Below are 27,552 nucleotides of genomic sequence, written 5' to 3' on the forward strand. Positions count from 1 at the left end.
CTTCTCAGAGCCACCACAGCAACACACAAGAGCCCCTTCCTCACACTCACCACCAGCGGCGGACTGGCCATCTGTGGATTCTGGAGAATCACAGAATGGCCGGTACTCCAGGAAGGCCGGCGGGCCAGCCCACCATTCTCCACGCATGCTTTCAACACCTACCGTATTTTCACGACCATAAGATGCACCGTACTAAAAGGCGCAGTCTCAGTTATGTGTGCCATTACTGTATTTAACACACACATGAGGCGCACCTGATTATAGGGCTCATACAAGTATGCGTGTTTAAAAATAAAACGGGAGCAAAACTGAGTTTGGTACTCACATTTTTATTACCGGTAATTGTCATCAATCAAACCCATCGAAGTCCTCATCCTCTGTGTCTGAATTGAACAGCTGTGCTAAATCTCCATTAAACATGCCAGGTTCACTTTCTTCACTGTCAGAGTCACTTTCCGTGCCGTGCGGCTCCTCGGAAATGATGCCGGCTTTTGCGAAAGCTCGAACAACAGTGCCAGCAGACATGTTAGCCCAAGCATCTACAATCCATTCGCAAATTGTGGCGTAAATCGCCCGGCGCTGCCTTCCACTCTTAGTGAAACTGTGGTCCCCATCGGTCATCCATCGCTCCCACGCCGCTCGCAGCCTTACTTTGAACGGGCGGTTCACACCGATGTCCAGCGGCTGGAGTTCCTTTGTCAGGCCTCCCGGAATGACAGCAAGCTCACAGTTCATTTGTTTCACTTGTTTTTTCACATTATGCGTGCCCATCTCACAGCCAGAGTCACAGATCAACAGCGATGGTGATGCGTGGAAAAAACCACCTGGTCTCCTTACATACACCTCCCTCAGCCAGTCTTTCATCATTTCCTCATCCATCCAGCCTTTTTCATTTGCCTTAATGATGATTCCTGCTGGAAACTTCTCTTTAGGCAAAGTCTTTCTCTTAAAAATCACCATAGGCGGCAGTTTCTGTCCATTAGCATGGCAGCCAAGCACAACAGTAAAAGAAGACTTTTCGTGCCCCGTTGTGCTTATCGCTACCGTGCTGGTCCCCTTCTTCTCCACAGTGTGACTCACCGGGATGTCGAAAGTGAACGGCACCTCGTCCATGTTAGTGATGTGGCTGGGCTGGATGTGTTTGTCGGCGATGTGTTTGCTGCAGTAGGAGCGGAAGATGGCCAGCTTTTCATTACCGGTATAATCCGCTGGAAGTTGCTGCGCTACCGTAGTCCTGGTCCGGATGGAAAAATGGCAGCGTTTCATGAAACGAAAGCACCAAGACGGACCTCCTCGGAAATGTTCAATTTTCATTTCTTCTGCTAGCGAAACCGCTTTTAGTCGAATGGTGACCGTCGAAACGCTTCTCCTACTCGTTCTTTGCTCGATGATCCACCGCTCGAGTCTTTCCTCCAACTCGGGCCACCTCGCCTTATGTCCGCGGAAACTCAGCTGCGTTTTCTTGACCTGCCGGAGCTTGTTTTCCAGCTTCCTCCACTTGCGACCCATCGATTCATTAATCTTAAATTCTCTCGCGGCTGCTCGATTTCCATGTTCCTCCGCGTAGCTGATGGCCTTCAGTTTAAACTGTGCTTCATAAGCGTGTCTCTTTGCCATTTTCAGGGGTGTTAAAACAACGATGTTCCACATAATGCACATACCTGTCCTTTTATACAGGTATGTGCGATTGTCCGGTATATACGATCAACGCCCACACTTCACCCTTTAGCGTTCTCGTGGTGTTCTCTACTACGTCCTCCTTACAACACACAGGGCGCACTGCACTATAGGGCGCCCTGCACTTTTTAAAGAAAATCTAAGGCTTTTATGTGCGCCTTATAGTTGCGAAAATACGGTATTTTTTTCCCCACTGCACCTCTAAGTTGGATGCCAGCTGCATTGGCTGTGGCCGCCAGGCAAGGAGTAGAAGAAGTGGAGTAGGAGGCAAAGACGATGGAAAGAAACGATGCAAAACGCAGCTGCAAGTAAAAAAAAGGAAAGAAACTTGCAGTCTGAGTTAAAGTGTCTCAGTGGCCACGGCTTAAAATGTCTGCACTTGAAGAGTACAAGGTCAGGATGGTAGGGGTTGGCTGTGATGATGACGAAGAAGAGAACACAGATGTACTAAACAAACAGTGCAAATCTTGTAAGGAATGCCCAGTCTGTTGTTATCAGATTCTGAAACGATACAACCTCTTCACAGATGCTTATCATATTCTTGGCTGGGGATACAGGTACCTTCTTACTCTGCCTGTGACACAGGTAGCATGTAAGAGAAGTTTCTCTGTTCTCAAACACATAAAAAGTAGAATAAGAAGCACACAGTCACAAGAACACCTGGAAGCATTCATGCTTATGACTACAGAGAAAGACATCCTCATCTCCCTTGACAATGACTTGATCATAGACAGAGTTGCAGAAAAAACCGACCTCTTGAAGAAAATACGTATCCCCCAACATTGAGTAAGGTGAGTATTCAAGTTAACCTGCATACTAAAACCTCTTTACTTTATTTACCACAACTCATACAGTACTATGTGTTGTGTGTTTCCAATAACCATTTTGTATTGGTTCAGCCAGAGGGACTGCAGTATGTTGAGACCTCCATTACTATGTGAGTATTCAAGTTAATCTAGAATAATATACTTTTAATACAACATCTAGTCAACATCAGCACTGTTGCTATAATTTTGATAACTCAATATTTACAACCATACCTTCATAGTACAAGACATCACACCACTTCTTGTTTTACTATGAGACACTATCATACAAGAAATACACCTTTAAAAGTTATCACCTACATTTTAAAATATTCTATTAAAAAACAACAAATATGACAGAAAATATTACATTTATAGATGCATGTTATTATCTATATATGAGATATGTTTCACTTATATTTTTATTTTTTGTAAGCCTACACTGGCTGTTTTAGTGGAAGTACAATGTATAGTTTATTGATACCTAGCCAATATAATCCACTTGAAATGCTTTACTCAACAACCTTACCTGACTAAATCTAGGCCAGCTGAATTGATATTCGGTGATTTTAAGGACACACATTTTACTCCAAGCTGAACCCAGACAGCTATTTATTTTACCATGTATTTATTTCATTACTAATTTCATAACCAATTTGATTCATGTACATTTGAACAAATTGAGTTCTGTAGGGTTAAGGATGCGAGGAAACCCATTATTTCAAAAATATAGTGTTGAGGTTTACTTCTTCTTGACCTCACCGATCCTTTTGATATCCCAGCTGAAGAAGAGTCCGCGGCTGCCCTGTGTCCCCCTCAGTAGTTTTCCACTAATTCTATTGTTGTGGGGGTTGTCCTCTCCCCAGGCTAGTAACTGTAACTCTCATTTTACAAAAGGCAGACCCCCACTGTCAATAAATTCTTTCCTCCATACAGAGACACGCCAAAGTTTATAGATAAACCTACTGATTTGGCACGTTAGAGGTCAGGGTTCAGCAACTCAATGTCCTTCTTGAGAGCTTTAAGGTCGCATGAAATGCTTCGAGCACACAAATCCACTATTGTCCTTAAAACAGGGGTTGACAAAGTCATTCTAACAAAATCAACACTTACGAATCATTTTCTGTTCCTCTGATCTCCAGCTGCCCCCTATTATCTAAGCAAACCTAAGTACATTGTATTGTAATCATTGTTTTATTGTACTCACAATAGACACAGACTTTGCAAAATGTCCCAAATTCAGCAGAAGTGCTGAACATGTTGCAAACAGCTCCACATTTTCCTCCCTCTGTACCTGGATAGTTCCTGCAGCACCAAAGAACTCCACCTGTCCCGCTCCTCATCATGTTCTGCGTTATGATTTACTATTGCATTTGTGTTTCCATGAGCTTAAAATCTGCTTTTATTATCAAGCGAGTGAACCATGATGCATGTTTACAGTCATAGTTAGGATATCACTAATGATTAGCTTCAAATTGACCTCAAATTATTAAGCTATAGGAGCACACTGAGGTTGAACAAGGCACAGGCCTTAATCACGCAGTGAGAGACACTGCAAATTTCTTTTAGTTTTATTTTGGGATGTAATGTTAAAATTTGAGCTTTAACTTTTTATTCTTGCCTGATGACAATAAAGCAAACTGACAGTTTCAATTAAAAATGTAGTTTTTAAGGTGCACTTGAGTCCCTTACTGTGAAAAATGGCATGAGTTAATATACATTTCAAAATAAATAGAGGTGCATGTCTGCTAAATTTCCAAGTACACAAGTTGTTAATAACGCATCAAGAAGGAAGTTTGCTCAGAGAGAAGTGTGTGGCTCTTAAAAGAGCCTTTGTTTTTTTGTTGAAACGGAGCGCTTTGCGTTTACTTGGCCTTGGCGGGCTTCTCGGTCTTCTTGGGCAGCAGCACAGCCTGGATGTTGGGCAGCACACCACCTTGAGCGATGGTGACTCCCCCCAGGAGCTTGTTAAGCTCTTCGTCGTTGCGCACAGCCAGCTGCAGGTGACGTGGGATGATGCGAGTCTTCTTGTTGTCGCGGGCCGCGTTGCCAGCCAGCTCCAGGATCTCAGCGGTCAGGTACTCGAGCACAGCTGCCAGGTAAACGGGCGCACCGGCTCCCACACGCTCCGCATAGTTGCCTTTGCGCAGCAGTCTGTGGACACGACCCACGGGGAACTGAAGCCCGGCACGGGATGAGCGAGTCTTGGCCTTAGCTCTGGCTTTGCCTCCAGTCTTTCCGCGTCCACTCATTTTGACAGGTTCTTCTTTTCGTAGTATCAACACTCAAAAGAAATGTGGCCTGATCGGCTCAAAGCCTCGCTTATATTCCCGCAGAGCGCGCGCAGCTTCGTCACGCACCAATCGCAGAGAGGCTTGCGGCAGCGCGCAATTTCAATGCACTTTTCTCCAATGAGCAGCACACACCGAGGCGGGGCGGTGCTCCTCTGAACGGTGCTGAGCACCACGTGGAGCCCCTCACCAATCACGAGCCGGAGCGGCACCGCGTCACAGCCAGGCACACACTTTAAGAGCAGCGAGTCTTCTGTTTGCTACAAAATCTGCTCGTATCACAGAAGAAGAAAAGTGAGAAACAATGGCAAGAACCAAGCAGACCGCTCGCAAGTCTACTGGCGGCAAAGCCCCCAGGAAGCAGCTCGCCACCAAGGCTGCCCGTAAGAGCGCCCCAGCCACCGGAGGCGTCAAGAAGCCTCACCGTTACAGGCCCGGTACCGTGGCTCTGCGCGAGATCCGCCGTTACCAGAAATCCACCGAGCTGCTCATCCGCAAGCTGCCCTTCCAGCGCCTGGTCCGCGAGATCGCTCAGGACTTCAAGACCGACTTACGCTTCCAGAGCTCTGCCGTTATGGCTCTGCAGGAGGCCAGTGAGGCTTACCTGGTCGGTCTCTTCGAGGACACAAACCTGTGCGCCATCCACGCCAAGCGGGTCACCATCATGCCCAAAGACATCCAGCTGGCTCGCCGCATCCGCGGAGAGAGAGCTTAAGCTACTCGCTCACCTACAAACAACGGCTCTTTTCAGAGCCACCTCCCTCCCACCAAGAGCTCGCTTCTTTCTTACTATTACATCAATATTATACTCACACTTTAATCTTCATGCTCTTTCTATACCAGAAACTACAGTCGGCATGAACGTGGAAATCACTGACTTCAGTTACAAAAATGAAGCTTTTTTTTTATTTTTGTATGATACCTGATTTATATGAAATATGGCTGAAGTAAACTAAAGTCTAAAATTCTTAGTCATTTGTTTAATAGTAATTTGACATTATATAATTCACATATAAAACTATGAATTGTAATTTTAAATGGTTTAAAAGCATGTAGAACAGCATATGTAGGCAAGTATATTTCTCCTCTTTTTATCAAGAAGCAAAGACAAAAGCAGGGCAGGGTTCGGTGGTTGAATCATCCGTCCCCACCAATGCCAAACCTACACCCACGCCAGGATCGTCCCCGCTACCTGCAGCTGGCCATCCGCAACGACGAAGAGCTGAACAAGCTGCTGGGCTGAGTGACAATTGCTCAGGGTGGTGTGCTGCCCAACATCCAGGCCAAGAAGACTGAGAAAGCTAAAAATCCCGCGACTGTCCTCAACCAGCTACACTTGCTTAAAGTAATTAAACTAAATCTTTAATCCATAGGTGTCAAACTCATATTCACACTAGAACTGAAGTGGGACAGCCCTGTTACGGTAGTCTCAGTGTGTGCAACACATTTAGCTGTTTTACTACATGAATAAAAATCTGACTGACTTAAATTGTAAAGTTATTAGACTTTTCTTTTTATAAACTTGCTGTAAAAACAGAAATCTGTGTAGTAAGAGCATAAACATTGTCTGTTCCTTAAAGTAGTTGCACTAAAACGTAAAAACAAGACAGCTGAGTAGATTAAAGAGGTTCAGACTTATAATAATAATTATAAATCACTACAAACTCTCATTTAGGTCTGAGATTCATTTAGACCATGCCTATTCAACTACGAAGTTAGTTGGGCCAGATTTTCAAACCGAGGAATTTATCTGGGCCAGATATTTTTTTTGAAGCCAGTAAGCAGCAGATCATGATCAATTTCAAACCCACACAACTGTACTGAAAAACAAGTATTTATTTTATTCCTTTTCCCCTATAAATCTGGTGGTGACCTCTGACAAATGCACACCAAAAAAAGGGAGCTATAACTAAACTATTTTTTGCACATTTGAAATAATAATAATAACAAAAAACATTTTGATAATTCCCTTTAAAATTAAAGTAAATATTTCGCTGACCATTTTCCTGCCATGGATGGAGCCCCATCGGTCACAAGTATACAGACACGCTTCATATCCAGACCATTTTCCTCAAAAAGAGCTTAAATCTTCTCAAACATCATTTCGCCAGCTGTGTGTCCCTCTAACGGTAGTAAACCGAGCAATTTCCCATCCAAAAAAACGGACATATACGCATAACTGTGCATTATCAGTTCTGTCTGATCTCCTGCTATAGACATTACATCAGTTTTCTTCAGGTCATCGAACAGCATTTCAAACTCGTCTGACGCCAGAACTTCAACTCTACGAATATTTGAACTGTCCTACAGGGGTACGTTTTTAATAGCAGATGTCACACTCACTTTTCACCGCATCCACCACGGCCAGCATGCAGTATTTCACTGTTTCAGAATCTGTGAAAGGCCTTTTCTTCTTCGCCAAGAAGCAAACACGAAGGGAAGATGCTGCAGCTCTCTCTTGGGCTGTACAGGACCCTCACCATGGTAGTACAACTCCGGTTGTAAGATTATTAAACTCGGTAAAACGAATAAGTATTTGTCAGTCCGGGCAGGGTTAAACCGACAGTTTTCATTGTCAATTTTGTGCTTTTGGAGTGAGAAAGACATGCTGTTGTCGCATCATATATTACGATGATTTTTTAATATGTTTACATCACGGTGCATTGTGGGTTAAATATTGCTAGGCTACTAAGAGTGTTGCATTCACAGTCTACACTACGCTGTAGGAATTTTTAATTTTTTTAAAAATTAATTAATTTTTTGCGTTTTCTCTGTGTTTCTGCCAGGACCACAGGCAGGTTGCTTCTGGGCCGCATTTGGCCCGCGGGCCTCCATTTGAATAGGCTTGATTTAGACCGACAGCGAGCCACAGCTGTGTGCTACATGCAAACACACTTTGTGTGTGGTGTATTTTCTGTAATTCTGATCTGCTCCTTCAAAGGAGCTTTTTAAAAATGTTTTTAATTTATTTTTTAACCTGGAAGCACGTCAATTGAACGTAGACAACCTGACAAAACTTCTTGATTGCGATGTGGGTCATTTCGTCACAGATCATTTACAGTTCCCTTTGATACTTTGTTTGCAGTTTAAACAGACATGCTGCATTTCAAGTCCATAAAATCTGGGTACTAAAACATATCTTTGATAGTGTTCCTTGTATGAAGGTTATGTCAGGATTGTAGGCTGAGTAAGCCTGTGGAGAAAGAAAGATCACACATCAGAATTGTTACATTGATATGATTGGTGAAAATGATATTTCAGGCAGACATCAGGAAGAAGTTTCAAAAGCTTCTTAGAGCTCCATCCACTCATGTCCACCATGTACTAGACCAAAGGTGGGTTGGTTATCTTTAAAAAAAGAAAAAAAAAAGAAAAGAAAAAACCCTATTAAATAAGCACTTCTGCTTTAAGCGAATTTCTGGCAAGAAGACATTTACAAATAAACCAAAAAAATAAATAAAATTAGTGAAATCTATCGTTTGGTCTATGAGTGTTCACACTCCTGCTATAGGTGAGTTTTAATAAACAGTGGTATTGAATAGGTCTGTAACCTCTGAAGTTCAGTTTGTGGTTATGTCAGTTATTGTAATTTTGTGAAGAAAAGCACACATTAGAAACACCTTAATCTTATAGCCTATAGAAAGATTAAGTCACTGTAATATGTTGGGAATGTGAGTCAGTAATAGTTTGTGAAGTTACAACATACTATTGCTTCAGAAGTCAGTGGGGGATACTGGCAGGTAGTTACTAATATTTTCAGGACTTCCTTCCAAATTATGACAAAAACAACAAGATTGTAGAACAAAGCTCTTAAAGTGAAGTGTGTGGCTCTTAAAAGAGCCGTTGTGTTGTAGAGTCGAGCTGTGGATTTAACCTCCGAAACCATACAGAGTGCGACCCTGCCTCTTCAGAGCGTACACCACGTCCATGGCGGTCACAGTCTTCCTCTTCGCGTGCTCAGTGTAGGTAACAGCGTCACGGATCACGTTCTCGAGGAACACCTTGAGCACACCACGGGTCTCCTCGTAGATTAGACCGGAAATACGCTTCACACCGCCACGGCGGGCCAGACGGCGGATAGCGGGCTTGGTGATACCTTGGATGTTATCACGAAGAACTTTCCGGTGACGCTTAGCGCCTCCTTTTCCGAGTCCTTTGCCTCCTTTGCCGCGTCCACTCATTTTCTCGAAGCCGTGTAGAAACACTACTGGAGAACGAGCAGCCAGCCCCGTAATTTAAAGGCGACTTGCGGACGTGATTGAGAACAGCCAAGTATTGGCCCAACTTCAGCTTCTCACAGGCTAGTCGCATTTCCGGGTTGGGAAAGCAAACATCTGCTCTCGGTGCACTACGTCATTGAGTTACTGGTTGTGAATTGATTTAGACTGAAATTGGAGATAGCTACTCTGTTGTAACACTGGGAGCTGTGCTTAAACAGTTTATAGATGCTAGTGATGGGGTTTCTGGCTCTTTTTAGAGAACCGGCTCTTTCGGCTCGGCTCACTAAAAAGAGCCGGCTCTGAACCGCCTCTTCAGGTTGTTTTGTTGCTCTAATTTATTATTAACAACAATATACAATTATGCACAAAAGGAATTACTAATATAAAATACGTGGTTTTATTTATATGTGTTGATATATAAATATATGCTGTGGACCGAAGAGACAAAACAGTACACACTCCAAAACACATTTCTAGCGTTAACTGAACTTCCAAAACAGAGCTACCGAGATCAATTAAATAACACAATTGAAAGCTCATCACATTCGAGTGCTTTGTGCTCGGCAACATGATAGACCCTGTGCTAAAACACAGCTCGCGATGAGGAGCCGGCTCGCGTCGTTCACGTCAAAGATCTGGCTCTAAGAGCGATTTCGTTCGCGACCGATGCAGCCAGCCAACTTGGTGAATCTGAGGTGATCGTTTTGGAACAACAAGAAGAAAAAAAAAAAAAAAAAAAAAAAAAAAGTGAAATTATTAAAATGGGAACGCTTTAGTTCCTGGTCTCGTCAGGTCATCCTGCACATTAAGCTATGCCTCTTTTGCTTATATTGCACAGTGAAATGGCACACACTCTATACGACAACATTAATAATCAGTGTGTTATAGATTGTAATTCACATTGTAAATGTTAGCGCGGGGGTTGTGATTAGAGGATAACTCTTAAGTTGGTGTGGCTCTTAAAAGAGCCGTTTTATGAAATACTGGAGGTTTACTTCGCCTTCTCAGTTTTCTTAGGAAGAAGCACGGCCTGGATGTTGGGTAGCACACCACCCTGAGCGATAGTCACTCCACCCAACAGCTTATTCAGCTCTTCATCGTTACGGACAGCCAGCTGCAGATGACGGGGAATGATCCTGGTCTTCTTGTTGTCGCGGGCAGCGTTTCCTGCTAGTTCTAGAATCTCAGCGGTCAGATACTCGAGCACAGCCGCTAGATACACTGGTGCTCCAGCACCAACGCGCTCTGCGTAGTTCCCCTTCCTCAACAGCCTGTGAACACGACCGACAGGGAACTGAAGCCCGGCTCGTGAGGAGCGAGACTTTGCCTTAGCTCTCGCTTTGCCGCTTTTGCCACCACGTCCAGACATGTTTAAATCTTTTTCCGTTTGCCGAGGAGAAACAGGCTACTGTGTAGCAGCAGAGTCTCACTTTATATCGACGCCATCGGCCTCTTCCTGATCGCTCATTGGCCAGCTTGCGCTTCAGCGGGATGGTCCAATCAGAAACAAAAACGTAGTCCACTCTGTGACAAACAAGATCTCAGGGAAATGTGAAACACAAAGGACTTCGAAAAATACACTAGGTTGTAAGATTATATTTACATTGTATACTCATACAATGTAAAAAGGATACGAAGACCAAGGTTATTACAATAAACTAGAGCCAAATAAAAACTGTTTGATACAGCACTGACAATAAACATTCGCACAAAAATTAGAAATAAATAAAAATAAGGATGACTTTTTTTTTTTGTTTTTTTTCTGCCTGTGTATTTACATTAGGAGGCTTCAGTCCACATGTACATCAGCATTTTTTTCTTTTTTTTTTTGCTTTTACTTTGAAAAATAATCACATGAAAACACAAAAATGTCTTAAGGTTGATCGATATAAGATAATTGTAACTGAAGGACATTATGTTCAAAGGTTCTCCTGATCAGTGGTATTGTTAGTTCTGTTTCCTTCAGTGAATGATGAATTCCAACTCACCCCGGCGTATGTTGACCACTGAGGGTGAAGAAGCTGGATGAGCATCTCCAAGGGTGGAGCACCTCTCCAACAAGCTTAAGGGTGGAGCACACACTCTGGGTCATGGACAAATTGCTTCTCTAAGTGGAGGAGTTTAAGCGTCTTGGCATCTTCGGGTCTAGGGGGAGTTATTCTGGTTTTTTTTGTGGTGAAGCAAGAGCTCAGTATGACTGGCTGATCTCTGTACCTGGGTCCAGCTTTGTGGACAACTTTGTACTTCTTTTTTGAAGTCCACTTGCAATCGTAGGATGGCCTCTGTGGCCCAGACCCATAAGTAAAAGAAAATGTATGGATGAATATTTTTATTTAATATGAACAAACCCCTGTAGGAATAACAATTATGATAAAAGTAAGAAAATGTTGTTACTTTTTTAATATTAACAAAGTCAATAGATACTTTGTGTTATTAAAATAAAAAATGAAAAGTTAGGGTAGCAAACATTCATAAATAATGTCTGTGTTCTTTGCAAGCTCCTTTGATGCATAAATAATCCACTGCAGAGCAGCCACATGTGCACTGTGAAGTTGATATTTCTGATTCAACTTCACATGGAGTGGAACAGAAGAGGAAGAGGAACATAAGAGTAATCCGGTTAAAGTGAACATAACAGAAGTTGAACTTTATCTTCTCTTAAAGAGAAGGCCCTGGTGTCTGACAGTAGAGTTGAGTGGAGTAGAACAGAGTAGAGTGATGGAGCCTTCCCAACATCCTCCTGATTGGCAGTGAGATGTCGGCCATCTTGGATTGTAGCGGGGAAGAAGGATTGATGCGGTGAGCTCCTTTTTTATTGCTTTAAAATCTTTTTTCGGGAGTTTCGGGTCTGAGGGTCCTTTAAATGAACCCGAGTTTGTGTGCTCGCTGCAAAGACCCAGCTGGTGAAGGGCGCAGTCGGGAACAGTACGGCTCTGAACGGCGCGGCCCGGTTTCGGTGCTTTTTGTTGTTGTTTTGGGGAACTAACAGCGGAGGCGCAGCAGGCCCAAACACGGACAAAAGCACACCTGCCCGCAGTTCTCCTCTCAGCCCCATTTTCTGTCCGTACAGCAGCGTCTATCCCGGTGTTACCGAGTCGTTAAACCGTAATTTAACGACCTCCGGGTTTCCAATTAGATGCTTTTCTACGTTCACATAAATGCAACAGCTAGCTTAGCTTCTATGCTAACAGCCCCATGTATTCCTATGACAGAAGCTGCTAGCCTGTGTGCGTTGCTCAGCTAGATAGCTGTAGCGTCTGACACATTTTTAACGCTAAAGAGATAACGCTTGCTGATAACTGCTGTTTCCTGGAGACCTGCAGTCAAATAGCAGCACACGGCGGGACAAGCCGGCTCATTTAGTTCTGTCAGGAAATTCTAATATTGGAGTTAACGCTAATCAGACACACTAGCAGCGCTAGCCTTAGCGCTCTAAGCTAACATTAGCCGTTTTTGCGACACTGCTGCGCCTTCAGCGCCGCTTAGAAACGAGACAGACAAGACAGGCAGACGACTGGGCTTCGGCTGCAGGGATAAAAGGAAAGTTTGTGAGGTTTTTAACTCGTTATAAAACCTCAGAACCGAGCAGGATCTCAGCTAGCCGTTGTTAGCTGGGATTGCACCTGCTTTAGGAGGCGTCGCTTATCTCTGTTAGCATCGCTTTGTGTTTTAGTGGAAGGTTTGACACATTATGGAGATTAGCTGGTGCTTTATGTTATGAGATGTGATGTTTTGATATTACTTTTGGCTAATGTGCAGTTTGTCCTCACAAACACACCAGTCTGGTTGTTGATCAGTGATTTAGTAGTGGAGGCTTTTACTGTAAAAAACAGAAACGTCCAGCAGACTTCTTTCACTCTGAAAGTTAAAAGAACTAAGCGTTCAGAGGCTTAAAGATGTGTAGTCGGTTGATTTTCTGTAGTTGTTAAACAGTGGAAGCTTTCCTCTGTCTTTGTAATTAAAACGTATTCTGGGAAGTATGAGGAGCTGTGGTGGGATACACACCTTTGTCAGTGTTTTAGTTTTGAGCCTTTTTGGTTTGGATGCTTTCAACCTAGGTTCATCTGTTAAAATGGGTCCAGCTTTGCAGATTTGTTTGTGGTGACAGTCTTAATTCAGATCAGAGTCTACAGCTGCAACTGCTTCACTCAAGACTCAACAACTCAATTTTTATTAGTGGTTTAGTCAGTTTCTTCTTTCCCTGCTCTCACTGTGAATAAAATCAGGAACCATCAACGCTTAAACTTGTACTAGTCCTTTTCTGCAGTGCTTTAGCTGCCCTGAAAGTTTCTGATCAAGTAAGATCACACCTCTGATATTTTGTTTATTCAAAACATTTTACATGCCACAGACATTAAAACCTTTGTGTTTTGACCAGGTGTTTCCCCAGATTAGGTGTGTTTTTGTCACATCTCCGTCTTTGTAACCTGATCTCTCTGTGCATGAATTTGAGAGGGGTGTGACCGGATGATATTACACTGTGCACTAGCACCTGTAATGTCACTTTCGGTGCATGCTGCTTAACCAGAACTTAGCATTTAGCCTAAAAGTGAGTTCACATCCTCATACAGAGTGAGACGAGAGAAGGAAATGGTATTAATCCAGTTTCTGATAACAGGTTACCCTGCCATAGATGCAGTAAAAGCCTCCCAAGCATCTGTGTCTTTTGAGCTTTCAGTTAAAGCAAATATTTAAAACCTGAAGAGAAATGCTGCTGATGTAGTAGCAGCTAAATGGCTCCAAACTGCTGATCAGGGATCAACTGATCTGTTTGGATCACACATCGGCCTCAGAAGCCTGGATCGGGTATCTCTCTCAGTTCAGCCTTATTCTCTGTTTACTTTGCTGCGAGGCAGCAGGTGAGCACAGCTATTACACACCTGCTGCACCAACATACTTTCTAAAAAAGGTCTTACTTTAACACTTAAACTGTTATCATGGCTGAAAATGTTCAGAGAAGCTGCTAAAACATGTTTTTAAGTTTGTATTTTTTTGCTCTGACAGTAACACAACATGTTCACAGCATTAATATTGCCTCTCTGCGCCACACTGAGTGAGGAGGTCCACCACAGTGCGACTCAGAGGAGAAACAGTAAACATCAGCTCACAGACACATTTATATCAAGGAAACCTCACAGAGAGGAGTGTAGCTTATTGATTTTTCACTGCTGTCAGCACAACACACAGGGAAGATACTGAAACCTGATCCAGATGTTGGAGTTGGGATCAGGCTGAAAAACATTAAAATGTTCAGTTATTTGTTTGTTTTTGGCAGAAAATGATAAGAAGTATCTTTAAAAACAAGCTTAAAACAATTACATAAAAATCTAAACGTAAGCAGTGCAGCTCAGCCTGTAAACCTGAGATTAAGCAGTGAGACTAAATATTATATGAATTTTGTTTTTCTTTTTAAAAATTGAATTTCAATTTTTTTTGTGTTTTGTGAGTCATGCAAAAGTCGTTCCTGAATGAGACTCTGAGCACGCTCAGAAGCAGGTTTCTGGTTTCAGAGCATGAAATGTTCCATGACAGTGAATGACTTCTGTCCAGGTATGACTGGTCTGACTGTTTCCCGTCGTCTTGTCTCCTAGGTGACACGCGGCATGTTTGGTGCTAACCGGAAGAAGTTTATGGAGGGAGGGATAGAGAGTGACTACCCGGACGACTCCAGTCTCTACTACAGCCAGCAGTCCATGTTCCCTCCTCACCGTGCGGACAAAGACGTGAGTCCTGCACGTTCAGCAATCATTACGGTTTATTAGGTCTGCTCGATTATGGCAAAAATGATAATCATGATTATTTTCACTGAAATTGAGATCTCGATTATTTGACGATATTTATTTAACAATAACAATGTATTGAATAATGACTTTAAAGATTGTCAAAAATATATAAAATAGTGTGCAAATACTGATAACAGTGCAAATGTTTGCAATATAAAAAATAAATGAAAAATGTAAACATCTATGTTTAGTGAACTTTGCAGTGTTGCTCTGTGGTGCAGCTACGACACTGTAGCAAAGTTTACACACTATGTCTACTTGATCCACGTCTGACTCCGCGAACCCATAATGTTTCCAACCACTGAAGCTTTTTTTACCTCTCTTTTCAACCAACGGCAGTCACTCTCCTCTCCAAATAACTTCTGCTTAGCTTTCTGAGCTTCCCTCGGGTCCTCTTAATCAGTGGTCCCCAACCCCCGGGCCTTGGACCGGTCCGTGAGTCATTTGGTACCGGGCCACGAGAGTTGAGGCTCAGGTGTGAAATGTATAGTTTTCAGGGTTTTTATCGGTTTTCAGCGTTATTTTGTTATCGTTTACTCGGTTTTCCTTGGTCTTTTCACGTGTGTTATGAATAAATTTTCTTTTTTTTCGGTACCGGTACTAGTTTTATTTTGTTGTATTTATCCGCGACACCTTAAAGGCCGGTCTATGAAAATATTGTCGGGCATAAACCGGTCCGTGGCGCAAAAAAGGTTGGGGACCGCTGCTCTTGTGACACGTGTTCGAAATGCAGAGAGGTCCGCTCGATTTGCCACACAGAGCAGCGCGAGAGTAAAGCACGAGGGAGGGGCTAATAATCGGCTCAGTCATTTTTAATGATCGTTGAAAGCCCAGATCGTAATCGAGATTAAAATTTGATTAATTGAGCAGCCCTACGGTTTATAATTATTGTCAAAAACTGCATTTGAGGGTTTGGACATGCTCAGCCAGTCAAGAAACTTCAGAGGCGTTTTATGGGTCTTGCACATGTACATAAGGCATAGTGCCCCATGGCATTACATTTCATTCACATGTGTGAAATTCAGTATCCTCATGTTAAAAAAAAATGCCCTAAATCCAAGTGGAAGTACACAGTATTGAATATAAGATGATATCTTGGGGCCGTTTTTGTCACTTTTTCCAGGTGTTGTACTTCATGCACTAGAAAAAGAAGTATGTCTCAATTTTTCCAAATGATAAAGAAATATGCTGCAATAAATAAAAGAAATCTGTCAGCATAATTCTTATTAGGAAGAAAATGTGTAAAATTACAGAAAAAAAATCTTCTTGTAGCTCATTGGCTAGACTGTCCAGAAAATGTCAGTTTTAAAATGTCATTTAAAAAAATCTGAAATTTCTATACTTAGTATTGAAAAAACAGAAACTTTCCAGTCATTTAGTTGTTTATTTATTAATTAATTACTTTAATTTAGTATGAACGGCTGTTGGGGAGGCTTCTATCAGCAGGAAAAGCGCATTAAAGTACATTTAAAAGTGCAAACATTTAAGCCCTCCTTCACATTTTCCAAACCCATTGAGTGGCCAGGCCAGGTTATGCCAGGCCAATCCTGCTCCCCAGGCCTTATATTTGATACCGCTGTCCAAGGGGGTGAGAGCTCTGTGTGAAGCAACTCGAGCAAAAACAAAGAAAAATGAGTCTCTTGTTGTAAAAACAGCACACAGCTCGTCTCCCTGTCATCTCTGCCCTCTTCTATTCATCCTCACTTTGTCCTCACTGCCCGGGGATGCAGCACAGAGCCCTTCACAGCTTACCTGAGTGGTTGACAGTAACAGAGCATGCTGCTGCATCTGCAGCTGCTGTGTGTGTTTCTGTGTTTTGATCTGTGTGATTGTGTGTTTGTCCTCCTCAGATGCTGGCGTCTTCCTCTGCCTCCTCTACGGGTCAGCTGTCACAGCTCGGAGCCAGCCTGTACGGCCCGCAGAGTAAGACGGACAGGCACTGACCTGTTTCTGCTGAATAATGTCGACTCATTACTGTGATGTTATCTCAGAGAAAACGTGGGAGAGTCAACCTCGTTTTTCACGCTTGTCTGCTTGCTCTCTCTGTAGGTGCATTGGGGTTTCCCATGCGAGGCATGAACAGCAGTGCAGCTCCTCCATTGAGTCGCAGCGGGCTGAACCAGTCTGCCGGTCAGCTCTCCAGTACGCCCAATGCCGGCTCGATGCACACGCCCCCCTCACCCAGCAGGTACCCCTCACACTGTGTGCTCTCATTATAAGAACTCTCTGTCAGTGTCTCTGCTTCTTCTTCAAACCACAAACTTCTTCCTGCAGGGGAATACTGCCCATGAGCAGCCGGAGTGTGCTCAATCACAACCAGCAGGTGGGGGGTCCAACGGGGCAGTCAGGTGGGATGGGAGGCGGAGAGCGTGGAGGTGGAGGAGGGAGGAGCGGCAGTATGGGGAGTCCCAGCCGGTCGTCACCCAGCATCATCGGGATGCCCAAACAGCAGCAAGCACGGCAGCCGTTTACCATCAACAGGTAACTCGCATCACTGCGGTCCAGATGTGACCTTTGACCTGTGTTGTTAGAAAGGAAGGTTTTCAGCAGCACATCTGGACCGTGTGATGGAGACGAGGGTTCAGGAATGTTTATGATTATTTATGATTTGAAATGATAGAGAGGAAGAGCTCATAATGGCAAAAACCTGTATGAAATTTACGCAAAACCTGTGTGTGTGTGTGTGTCAGTATGTCAGGGTTCGGGGTGAACAGGAATCCAGGCTTCATGAACAACTCGCTATCCAACAACATCTTCAATGGCACAGGTAACAGAGTGACATCAGAATTTTAAAAAATCTGTCAGCTGTTACCCAACCTGCTGTAATGTGACCTCTCTGAACTCGTTTCAGACGGCAGTGAGAATGTGACGGGGTTGGACCTGTCAGATTTCCCGGCATTAGCTGACAGGAGTCGGAGGGATGGAGGTTCGAATCCCACCCCACTGCACAACCCGCTGACCGGTCGAGCTCCCTACGGTAATACAGAAGGGACATTTATCTGTTTGTGTCCGTTTGTCTAATATAGAGTTGTCCTTTAATTCTACGCAGTGGTCTAGACTTTACAAAAGTCAAGCAGCCAATAAAATGTAAAGAAAATAAAACCATTTATGGAGCTGTTAGAATATTTGCTTTAACTTCAATTGAAGCATGCTGGGGGACAGTGATGAGAAATACGGAACGCTTATTTTAGTGGATTTTCTTCCTTGTTTTATAGTAAACTGAATATTTTCAACCGTTGGTCAAACACAATAGATATTCAATAAAAACCTTTAAAAGTCTTACATTTGCTGCTGATCAGTGTGTCTTTCTGTTGTGTGTTTTGTTAATGTCCTGCAATTGGTCACTTTCTCCAGTTGGCATGGTAACCAAGCCGTCCAGTGAGCAGTCGCAGGACTTCTCTATCCACAACGAAGATTTCCCAGCTCTCCCAGGGCCAAACTACCAAACAAAAGACCCCACCAGCACCAACGAAGACAGCAAAACGGTGACATTTCTGTCTCTCTCCGTCATCCGCTTTCTGCTTCTTTAACTTCCCAACTCATCCTCATTTGTCCCGTCTGTCTCCATCCAATCAGAATCTGAACTCATCGGGAAAGCCAGCCTCTAACTCAGATGGTCCAAAGTTCCCCGGCGATAAGAGCTCTGCACCGAGCAACAACAACCAGCAGAAGAAAGGGATTCAGGTGCTTCCTGACGGTGAGACAGTTCAATCAGATAATCGCTCAAAAGCCAGACATCAGCTGATCTTTGTTTCTGAATGTTAACCCTGAAAATGTTTAGAGTCATCTCTTTGAGAATTTAAAGAGAAAGGAAATGAATGGGACATAAGAGCTTTATTAGTTTATCACAGACTCGAGATAAAATAAGAAAAGCTTAATTTGTCCTTACTGTAGGGAAATACTTTTGTTTCAGCGGCTGAAACTATAATGGAACATGTAAAATCATAGAAAGTCATCAGATGATGAGTCTGCCAAACAAATGCAGTTTTATGTTGCTATGAAAGGGTTTAATAGGTTTCTGAATACCCAGCTGTGACGTGTTTAACCAAATTAAAAAAGGCCGGAACTGAAAATCGTTAATGTGAATTGAATCTGTGTATTAAAAGAACCTCCGAACACTTTCATCCTCCTTATTTCCCCTCCGTCCTCATCATCCCCAGTCTGTCACAGCAGATAGCTTCCCCACCCTCAGCCTGATGCTGCAGGTGGATTTTGTCTTAAAAGGGAGCTCTTCCTTTGCACTGTTTTTTTTGTTTTGCTTTTGTTCGTCTCATTTAATTAACTCAAAACCATTAGACGGAGATTTTCTTATCTTTGAGTGAGTTTGGGTAAAAAAACAAGCAGGAGAGATTTTAAGCTAATCCGTAATCCTCTGTTGTCTTTGTGTCCCAGGGCGAGTGACCAATATCCCTGGTGGCATGGTAACAGACCAGTTTGGAATGATTGGCCTGCTGACGTTCATCCGGGCGGCGGAGACCGACCCCGGCATGGTCCACCTGGCGCTGGGCTCAGACCTCACCACACTTGGCCTCAACCTCAACTCGCCTGAGTACGAGTCGCACATGCAAACGCGATTTATAGTTGGAGACGAGTGGCGTCTTTAAAGTTTGTTTTTTTTTGAATGGCCGCAGCAGCAGCTGAATGACCTGTCACTGTTCTCACACTCAGACCCTCTCTCTCTCCCTCTCTCTGTCAGGAATCTCTATCCTAAGTTTGCATCTCCGTGGGCATCGGCTCCATGTCGACCGCAGGATATAGGTGAGTTTAACACCAACCTGGAAGTAGTGACTGAGGCTATGTCCACACTAAATGCGTTTTTGTTTTCTCCCCGTTTTGGCCTCCTGTCCACATTGAGACCGCGTTTTTCGCTCGAGGAAAACACAGCGTTTTAAAAATGCTCTCGAAAACGCAGAGATTTGAAAACGGTGTGATGCAGTCAAGTGGCCAATTAAACTAAACGGAGGGCATTATACAGCAGTTGTTTTGTTTGCTCTCAATTTTAAAGATTTTAAAGATTAATTAAAGATTAAAATTAATCAATTAAAGATTAATATCAGTTTGTACATGCTTCAGATAACTTTTCTTCAAATTCTTTAATTCTCAATTGCTTTTGCAACTTTGTACTTTTGTGTTACTCGCAGCAACAACTCCACCTCATTGTTAGTCTATTTAAAAAACTCTGTGATTTTCCTCGACATTTTGCCGCGACATTTCAAAGAGCCGGAAAGTAAATAAGCGGCAGACAGAAATGAGGCAGGTCGAATCTTCTTGCGTTTCACGCATGCGCAGTACTGGAACGTAAGAGTTTTCTGCCGTTTCAATATGGACGCTGTCTATATACACTGAACAAAAATATAAACGCAACACTTTTGTTTTTGCTCCCATTCCCCATGGGATGGACGTAGAGACCTAAAATTCATTCCAGATACACAATATAACCATCCCTCCCAAACAGTGGTCACAAATCAGTCCAAATGTGTGGTAGTGGGCACATCTGCTATATTGAGATAATCCATCCCACCTCACAGGTGTGCCACATCAGGATGCTGATCTGACATCATGAGTAGTGCACAGGTGTACCTCAGACTGCCCACAACAAAAGGCCACCCTGGAATGTGCAGTTTTTTTGCGCTATTGGGGGTCTGGGGACCCAGAACCGGTCAGTATCTGGTGTGACCACCATTTGCCTCATGCAGTGCAACACATCGTCGCATGGAGTCTATCAGATTGTCAATTGTGGCCTGTGGAATGTTGGTCCACTCCACTTCAATGGCTGTGCGAGGTTGTTGGATATTCGTGGGAACTGGTACACGCTGTCGTATACGCCGGTCAAGCACATCCCGAACATGCTCAATGGGTGACATGTCCGGTGAGTATGCTGGCCATGCAAGAACTGGGACATTCTCAGCTGCCATCTGCCCTGAACAATGTGAACCATGATTCATCCGTGAAGCGCACACCTCTCCAACGTGCCAGACGCCATCGAATGTGAGCATTTGCCCACACAAGTCTGTTACGGCGACGAGCTGGAGTCAGGTCAAGACCCCGATGAGGACGACGGGCATGCAGTTGAGCGTCCCTGAGACGGTTTCTGACAGTTTGTGCAGAAATTGTTTGGTTGTGCAAACCAATTGTTCCAGCAGCTGTCTGGGTGGCTGGTCTCAGACGATCTTGGAGGTGAACCTGCTGGATGTGGAGGTCCTGGGCTGGTGTGGTTACACGAGGTCTGCGGTTGTGAGGCCGGTTGGATGTGCTGCCATATTCTCTGAAACGCCTGTGGAGACGGCTTATGGTTGAGAAATGAACATTCAATGCACGGGCGACAGATCTGGTTGACATTCCTGCTGTCAGCATGCCAATTGCACGCTCCCTCATTGCTTGTGGCATCTGTGGCATTTTGCTGTGAGACAAAACTGCACATTCCAGGGTGGCCTTTTGTTGTGGGCAGTCTGAGGTACACCTGTGCACTACTCATGATGTCAGATCAGCATCCTGATGTGGCACACCTGTGAGGTGGGATGGATTATCTCAATATAGCAGATGTGCCCACTACCACACATTTGGACTGATTTGTGACCACTGTTTGGGAGGGATGGTTATATTGTGTATCTGGAATGAATTTTAGGTCTCTACGTCCATCCCATGGGGAATGGGAGCAAAAACAAAAGTGTTGCGTTTATATTTTTGTTCAGTGTATGAACTCTGGGAAAACAACTGATACTGAAAGCGATAGTGTGGACGCAGAGCGTTTTTTAGACACAACCGCCATTTTCAAATCTATCCGGGCTAGTGTGGGTGTAGCCTGAGACCTTGAAGTCAGCATGAAAGTGTTCATTTTCTCACAGACCTGTAGAAGAGCCATTTGCTCACCATTAGAAACGATACTTTGTGAAAAATGTGAAGGCTGATGCTAAGTTTACTCTGACTTTAGAGAGGTGCTGGAACCTCTACAGGCTCAGAAACTCTGAGCGTCTGACTCTTTTTGGGACTTCAGAGGCATTTCTGTCAGTGTCAGTGCAGCAGTAAAGTGACAGATCAGCCTGCAGAGTGAATTAAAATAGACAAGCAAAATTGACCTGATATGTGAACGACATCAGTGTATTGATGTGGTCGTACGTAAGAAACCAGCTTCATTCGAAACCTGCTCACTCCAAACAGCCAGCAGGGCGAGGAGGAGTCCTCTCGATTTCTGGACGCATTTTCACGGCTTTCCCTGAAGTTTGACTGTTAGCCCTCACTGAGTTAGATCTTTTTCTTTGACAGTGAAGAACCGCTTGGCTCCAGCCGCCCCCAGACAGCATCGATGAGCTCTTCCATTCTGATTGCTTCTTGGTTTTCACGCTGTGCAGTGAAGCAAATTTTCACCAAAGTTGGAAATTTTAACTCTTGAACACAGATTCTTCTTCAGGGTTTTTGCTGTATGTTAAAAGTTTTGGTGGCCAACAGAGGACAATCATCATGGCTGATTCAAACAGTTTTTAAACGATTTTAATTCTTAATTCTGTTTTATTTTAAAAAGTCTTTGCTTTTAATGCGTGTTTGCCAAACTCGTTTATATATATTTATAAGGACTCGTTGAGTCCTTCATCAGCAGGAAATTTAAATCTGGAGTTTTTCTGCCTCCATGTGGTCTGAACAAGTTAATGCATCATGATTTTTTTTTCCAATCAGTTTTTATAATGTGAGACTGAATTTACTGAAGTTTAAATTTATTTAATTTTAGTTGCTTAAATAACATCAAAATGCTCTACGCCTGTTCATTGCATTAATTACATGCAGACCAGTTGTGCAGTTTTTCTAATGAAGCTTTTCATTTTGTCCTGTTTGTTGATTTTATCTTTTCTTTTCTTTTCCTGCAGACTTCCACGTCCCCTCAGAGTATTTAACCAATATCCACATAAGGGACAAGGTACCTCCTTCACAAGACACCCCAAAGGTCCTTTACATGATTGTTATGAGACTGATCTCCTGAAAAATGTGTCCGTATTAATCTGTCTCTCTCTCTCACGTGCAGTTAGCAGCTATCAAGTTGTCTCGGTATGGTGAAGATCTGCTGTTTTATCTCTACTATATGAACGGAGGAGACCTCCTACAACTGCTGGCTGCTGTAGAACTGTAAGAGCGACCGGTCATTACTGCACCCTAATCACGCTAAGTCAGTCACCACGTGGGTGGAAACTAAATTACTTTGATGTTTGGATGAGAAAATTGCTTGAAACTGAGATAAAAGTAAGATTTCATAGTTTCCTGTTGTGCTGGCGTTCAGTGCAATCAGTTTTTTAAAGAAATCCGCTCACCAGCTTCTTGTCATCACCAACAAACTCTCCACTTTTCCATACTGATCTAAAATACATCCTTCCATTTTAAGATAAGTCTGCAAATGTTTTTTTTAATGATTGAATCTATTTTTCAGAAGCTTCTCATCTTTTTAAAATGTTTTAATCTTCATTACAAATAAAGATTAAAGCATCCAAAAGAACCCCAGGCTGTCTGAAATGTCTCTCTGCGTTTATGATGGTGTACAAGCTGTTTAAAGCGATCATTTCCGCGTGTGTGTGCGTGTCCAGGTTTAACAGGGACTGGAGGTATCATAAAGAGGAGCGGGTTTGGATCACTCGAGCTCCGGGGATGGAGCCCACACTGAAGACCAACGCCTATGAGAGAGGGACCTACTACTTCTTCGACTGCCTCAACTGGAGGAAGGTGGCCAAGGTGAACGAACACACACACACGCACACTTTAAATCAGCACCAGGATGTGTTGCCTACATTTGATCAGGTTGACAGTTCTCAGATCTTGATTTCATGAAACTGGTCCGAGTGTTTGAACACTCAGTACTAAAGACTGCATTCGTACAGCTGTGTGGTGGTAAGGGCAGCTCCTTCTGCTGCTATCCGTGTCTCAGCCTCTAAAAGAGCTCCTCAGGTGAAAAACTAAGTGAAGAAGAAGGTTCTACTACTTTTTTCCCCTCCAAGGGAGGAACAACATACAGAGATCTGATGAACTGATCATTACTGAAGTATTTTTGAGACTTCATCTCTGCGAGGAATGTTTGTTGTTTGTCCTGGATCTGTAGATCTGCTTGAAATGAGGTTCAGAACTTCTGTTTGATTTTATTGAACAAGTCTACATTTGAGAACAATTATATTCTGGAAAAAAAAGCTAACTGTTTTAATAGTAAAATGTGATTGGATCAAATAAAAATATGCATTTGTATCCCATTAAATCCAAAGCTAAAATTTCATTTTGAAAGTAAACACAGAATATGATGAACGCTGTGTAAAGTCGATGACAATTTACCACTTTCCTCCTCGTTTTCAGGAATTTCATCTGGAATATGACAAACTAGAAGAGCGACCTCACGTTCCCTCCACCTTCAACTACAATCCTGCCCAGCAGGCCTTCTGATTGGCTGTCTCTCCTACTGCCTGCCTGCCATTGGCCCTCCTGACCCCATTAGGTTTTTCCACCGGCACACACTGAACGGGGAGGACATCCTGGCTCCTGTCCTCCTCTCTGAACAGACTTCATCCTTTTATTTTTTTCATATTTTTGTTCCTTCTTTACCTCATTATCGTTTTTTTTTTTTTTGGTTTTTTTTTTTTTGAATTTCACACTTTTCCATCAGTTTGATTTGGCTGGTCTGTGAAGTGGACCACAGACTCGATACACAGACACAAGCACTGCAAAGTGTCCATCTGATTGAGTGACTCATGTTTCTGCTCAGTCTTAAGAATCGACTATTTTTGTCTCCAGAAGCTTTTAAGAGAAACCAGATTTTAACACAGGAAGTGATCACCTTTCAGGATGGATAATTATTTCCCACTGTGTCGCACCTCTCTGAAACCTGGCGATATCTTTAACCCACTCTCTTTTATCAGGTTTATCCCCCAGCATTACAAACCAGAGCACATCATCAGACAGTCAGGAGGACATGCAATGTACATTGTAGCACTATTTCATAATAAAAGAGGAAAAAATATCCTTTTTTCCCCCCTTTGGTTCCTTTGTGTTATAAAGCGGGTTTAATTTAAAGAGACAGGTGAGAGTGCAGCAGGTGATTTCATACTGCAGGGAGGTCTTTCACAGGTGGACACGTTCCCTTTATACCTCGAGGAAAAGGCAGGAAATCTCTCTCTTTTTTTTAATTACGTTTTTTATACATATTTCACCATCTGCAGTTATTTTATCCTCCTGAGGTGGCAGCCTGTTTAAAAATGAAAAAGACATTAGGTTTTTGGGGTTTTTTTGTCATTTGAAAGACAGAAATCTGAGGTGGCATTTAAGAAAACCGATTTGTCTTTCTGGATGATAATGGCGTTAAATTGGAAATCTGGTGAATGCCATTTCAGATTTATCTACTACAAATCTTGTTTTCAGCTTTTTCAAGATGGAGAAAAAAGAAAATAGTTTCTTTTTCTTTTTTTAGATTTTCCTCCTTTGTGTCGGATCATATGTTAGTCCATGCAGAAGTCAGCTTTAGTTTGGTGAAATAACTGACACTTGCCATATAAGAACAGTTACATCAAAAATAATTTTGAGTTTTGCTGCCTCATAATCGGCCCTTGGGGGTTCTCACCATAGTAAACATGGCTGTTCGGTAAAGCAAAGGGACTCAGTTTGTCTTGCTTTATTTGAATAGAAATCAGCGCACTTTTCTCAAGTTCTTGTTGATTAGATAATCAGAAAATGTCTGCTATGTTTAAGTAAATAAAACCCCAAATCAGATTCTCCTGGCTCTGGCTAAAACCTGATCAGGAGGCACCAATCACTACCCTGACCTTACAGCTACAAAGACGTTGGGATGATTGGTGATGCTAATGTTGTCTGTTGTTCTCTGTTAGCCTGTTCAGGGTTTAATCTCCCAGCTTATCCCACTGTCAGTTTATCCTGAGGATAAGTGGCCAAAATATTTAATAGGATGGATTTATTGTTGGATAGCTGCACCTATTTCTACTCCTGCGATCTGTTTGATATTTTAATTGTTATTCTTGCAAGGCTTCTGCCTGGAGATCAAAAACTCAAACTCTGCTGCCTGTATCCACTTTTAAAGATTACAGTTACTTGCTGCACTGAAAGCCCCCCACAGTGAGTCACACAGTTTCCCACTGAGTGGAGGTCTGTACTGAAATGCAGAACTTGGGGTTTAGTGAGGTAGCTTCAGGTTTAACCCCAGGTGCTCCATCAGCACATGTAGAAAGCTCCACCTGCTGCTTTTCACCTATTTTATGTTAATTTTTGTTAACACTGCTCTCTGCTTCTCAAACTTCCTATTTCTTCACCTTTAACATTATTTTCTTTTTTTTTCTTTTTTTAAAATTACATTTTGTCCCAACTGTTTTCTGCCCGGTAACAGTCAAACCAATTGGATCCTCATGACACCACCACCACCTTGCTTGTAAGCTACAGCCAGGAGATAATTAGCATCATTAGCAAAAACACTGGAAGTGGACACTGGCAGCCCGGCTCTCATGGGTCTGTTTAGTTTAATCTGCTACATGCACGTTGTTGTGTTGGGACCAGTTAAAACTATACTCCAAGGAAATTCTGATTTTTACACTTTTTAAAGCCGCTTAAACAAACATACCATCCTAATCGTGAGGTGCTTTTCTTGTGGGCAGACCTAAGCTACCTGTTAAAGCCCATTCAATCTTTATGCTAAGCTAATTAGCTCATAGCTGTAGCTTGAGAAAGTTTCAAAAATCAAAAAATCATCCCAAAAAGTTTTTATTTTAAGGCTTTGAATTTTTCATATCTTTAACTGCCAGGAGACACCAGTGTCCAGTTATGTATATGTATTTTAAATATGTATACATAAAAGTGAGGCAGTATTTTTATGGAAAACAAAAAGGGGTAAAAACGGAAAAGAAACTCCTCCCTCTTCAGCTGGCCGTCACTTAACGATGCAATACTCCACTTCCTGTCATGGAGATGGTTTCCAGGGGACCACGCCCGACTCCGCCCACCTACTAGCAACAACAATCACTGGGGGAGGGGAGGGGCCAGCTAGTTCGCACTGCAGCAGCAAAGCCAAGGACACGCCCACAGACCTGTGTGACCTGTCTGAGGAGTTTTGATTGGAGGATGAGGACTGAGGCACTTGGCCGTTGGCTGTTTTATTAAATATGGCAGCTAGTGTTTTAATAGAAAAAGAATAAAATAAATATTCTGGTAATGAAACTGAAACATGACTCCTGGGTGTTTATTTTTGTTTGTGTCAATCTTCGAGGAGCCAAACCTCCAGTCAGGTCCATAATTCTGTAAATTATTCCTATATAGAAGTATTTATAGTTTGTGTGAAGATGGCTTTAATTCGTAAACAGTTAACGCAGCATTTTTATGAAACCCTCTGATTAAAGCTGAACATCAGAGCTTTAATTTGTCAGTTCAAATACTTCTGGTCATGGCTGTAGTTTAAAGTGAGGTTTGTTTAAATGTGGAAACCATTCAAGTCAGTCTCACTGGGTCTGTCTCATCTGTTTGAACCCTCGTCTTTATATTAATTTGTCCTCAAAAGCTTACTGCTCAATATTTGTGTTTAACAGTCAGTTTATTGCAGCTTCATTATCTGCTTAAGATCAACAATGAGACTAATTTCAACTCCACGTTTAATTTGATTCAACTCCACTATGGAGTCAATAATTAAAATAAACTGTGATTTTATTCAAATTTCAGCCTCACTGGACTCAAATGGATCCAAACAGCAAGCAACGTTTTCCTCCACTGAGAACCCGGTTGTAAATATCGTATAAAGATCAGGCTCAGTTTGAACCAT

General features: G+C 42.8%; 5 protein-coding genes and 1 long non-coding RNA gene across 7 annotated transcripts in view; 2 read left to right on the forward strand and 4 right to left on the reverse strand.

The window, feature by feature from the left end:
- Positions 1 to 27,552, reverse strand: part of LOC309692265 — a 105,838-nt gene that overhangs the window by 1,756 nt on the left and 76,530 nt on the right. The gene's annotated exons all lie outside the window — the stretch shown is intronic.
- On the reverse strand, positions 4,333 to 4,750 carry LOC309691705 (histone H2A-like). Its single transcript, XM_082509579.1, has one exon. The coding sequence runs from the start codon at positions 4,733 to 4,735 to the stop codon at positions 4,349 to 4,351; it is 387 nt and encodes a 128-aa protein (XP_082365705.1). The 5' UTR covers positions 4,736 to 4,750; the 3' UTR covers positions 4,333 to 4,348.
- Positions 5,010 to 5,495, forward strand: LOC309691810 (histone H3.2). The gene has a single exon (XM_082509756.1). The coding sequence runs from the start codon at positions 5,079 to 5,081 to the stop codon at positions 5,487 to 5,489; it is 411 nt and encodes a 136-aa protein (XP_082365882.1). The 5' UTR covers positions 5,010 to 5,078; the 3' UTR covers positions 5,490 to 5,495.
- Positions 7,384 to 8,964, reverse strand: LOC309692778 (histone H4). The gene has a single exon (XM_082511580.1). It carries the CDS (start codon positions 8,953 to 8,955, stop codon positions 8,644 to 8,646), a length of 312 nt encoding a protein of 103 aa, XP_082367706.1. The 5' UTR covers positions 8,956 to 8,964; the 3' UTR covers positions 7,384 to 8,643.
- Positions 9,725 to 10,443, reverse strand: LOC309691959 (histone H2A-like). Its single transcript, XM_082510038.1, has one exon. It carries the CDS (start codon positions 10,361 to 10,363, stop codon positions 9,986 to 9,988), a length of 378 nt encoding a protein of 125 aa, XP_082366164.1. The 5' UTR covers positions 10,364 to 10,443; the 3' UTR covers positions 9,725 to 9,985.
- Positions 11,666 to 26,963, forward strand: LOC309692263 (CCR4-NOT transcription complex subunit 2-like). 2 transcript variants are annotated; one of them, XM_082510596.1, is made up of 15 exons: positions 11,666 to 11,793; positions 14,586 to 14,717; positions 16,628 to 16,700; positions 16,827 to 16,965; positions 17,052 to 17,258; positions 17,468 to 17,544; positions 17,629 to 17,754; positions 18,132 to 18,262; positions 18,354 to 18,474; positions 19,170 to 19,326; positions 19,474 to 19,535; positions 22,637 to 22,713; positions 22,792 to 22,892; positions 23,345 to 23,489; positions 24,099 to 26,963. In XM_082510596.1, the coding sequence occupies exons 2-15, from the start codon at positions 14,598 to 14,600 to the stop codon at positions 24,183 to 24,185; spliced, it is 1,623 nt and encodes a 540-aa protein (XP_082366722.1). In that variant the 5' UTR covers positions 11,666 to 11,793; positions 14,586 to 14,597; the 3' UTR covers positions 24,186 to 26,963. The 2 variants fall into 2 exon arrangements, with proteins under 2 accessions (XP_082366722.1, XP_082366723.1); XM_082510597.1 differs by having other exon boundaries at positions 22,637 to 22,686.

This window comes from Aulonocara stuartgranti (genome assembly GCF_965226115.1).
Source record: "Aulonocara stuartgranti genome assembly, chromosome: 17".
NCBI classification, from domain to species: Eukaryota; Metazoa; Chordata; class Actinopteri; order Cichliformes; family Cichlidae; genus Aulonocara; species Aulonocara stuartgranti.

What these genes read in the sequence shown, in the direction of transcription:
- LOC309691705 (XM_082509579.1), bottom strand. Translation starts at nt 4,735, where the DNA reads ATGAGTGGACGCGGAAAGACTGGAGGCAAAGCCAGAGCTAAGGCCAAG.
- LOC309691810 (XM_082509756.1), top strand. Translation starts at nt 5,079, where the DNA reads ATGGCAAGAACCAAGCAGACCGCTCGCAAGTCTACTGGCGGCAAAGCC.
- LOC309692778 (XM_082511580.1), bottom strand. Translation starts at nt 8,955, where the DNA reads ATGAGTGGACGCGGCAAAGGAGGCAAAGGACTCGGAAAAGGAGGCGCT.
- LOC309691959 (XM_082510038.1), bottom strand. Translation starts at nt 10,363, where the DNA reads ATGTCTGGACGTGGTGGCAAAAGCGGCAAAGCGAGAGCTAAGGCAAAG.
- LOC309692263 (XM_082510596.1), top strand. Translation starts at nt 14,598, where the DNA reads ATGTTTGGTGCTAACCGGAAGAAGTTTATGGAGGGAGGGATAGAGAGT. An exon ending in CAACATCTTCAATGGCACAG is followed by an intron (nt 17,545 to 17,628) that starts GTAACAGAGTGA and finishes AACTCGTTTCAG; the next exon opens with ACGGCAGTGAGAATGTGACG. An exon ending in CTTCACAAGACACCCCAAAG is followed by an intron (nt 22,714 to 22,791) that starts GTCCTTTACATG and finishes TCTCACGTGCAG; the next exon opens with TTAGCAGCTATCAAGTTGTC.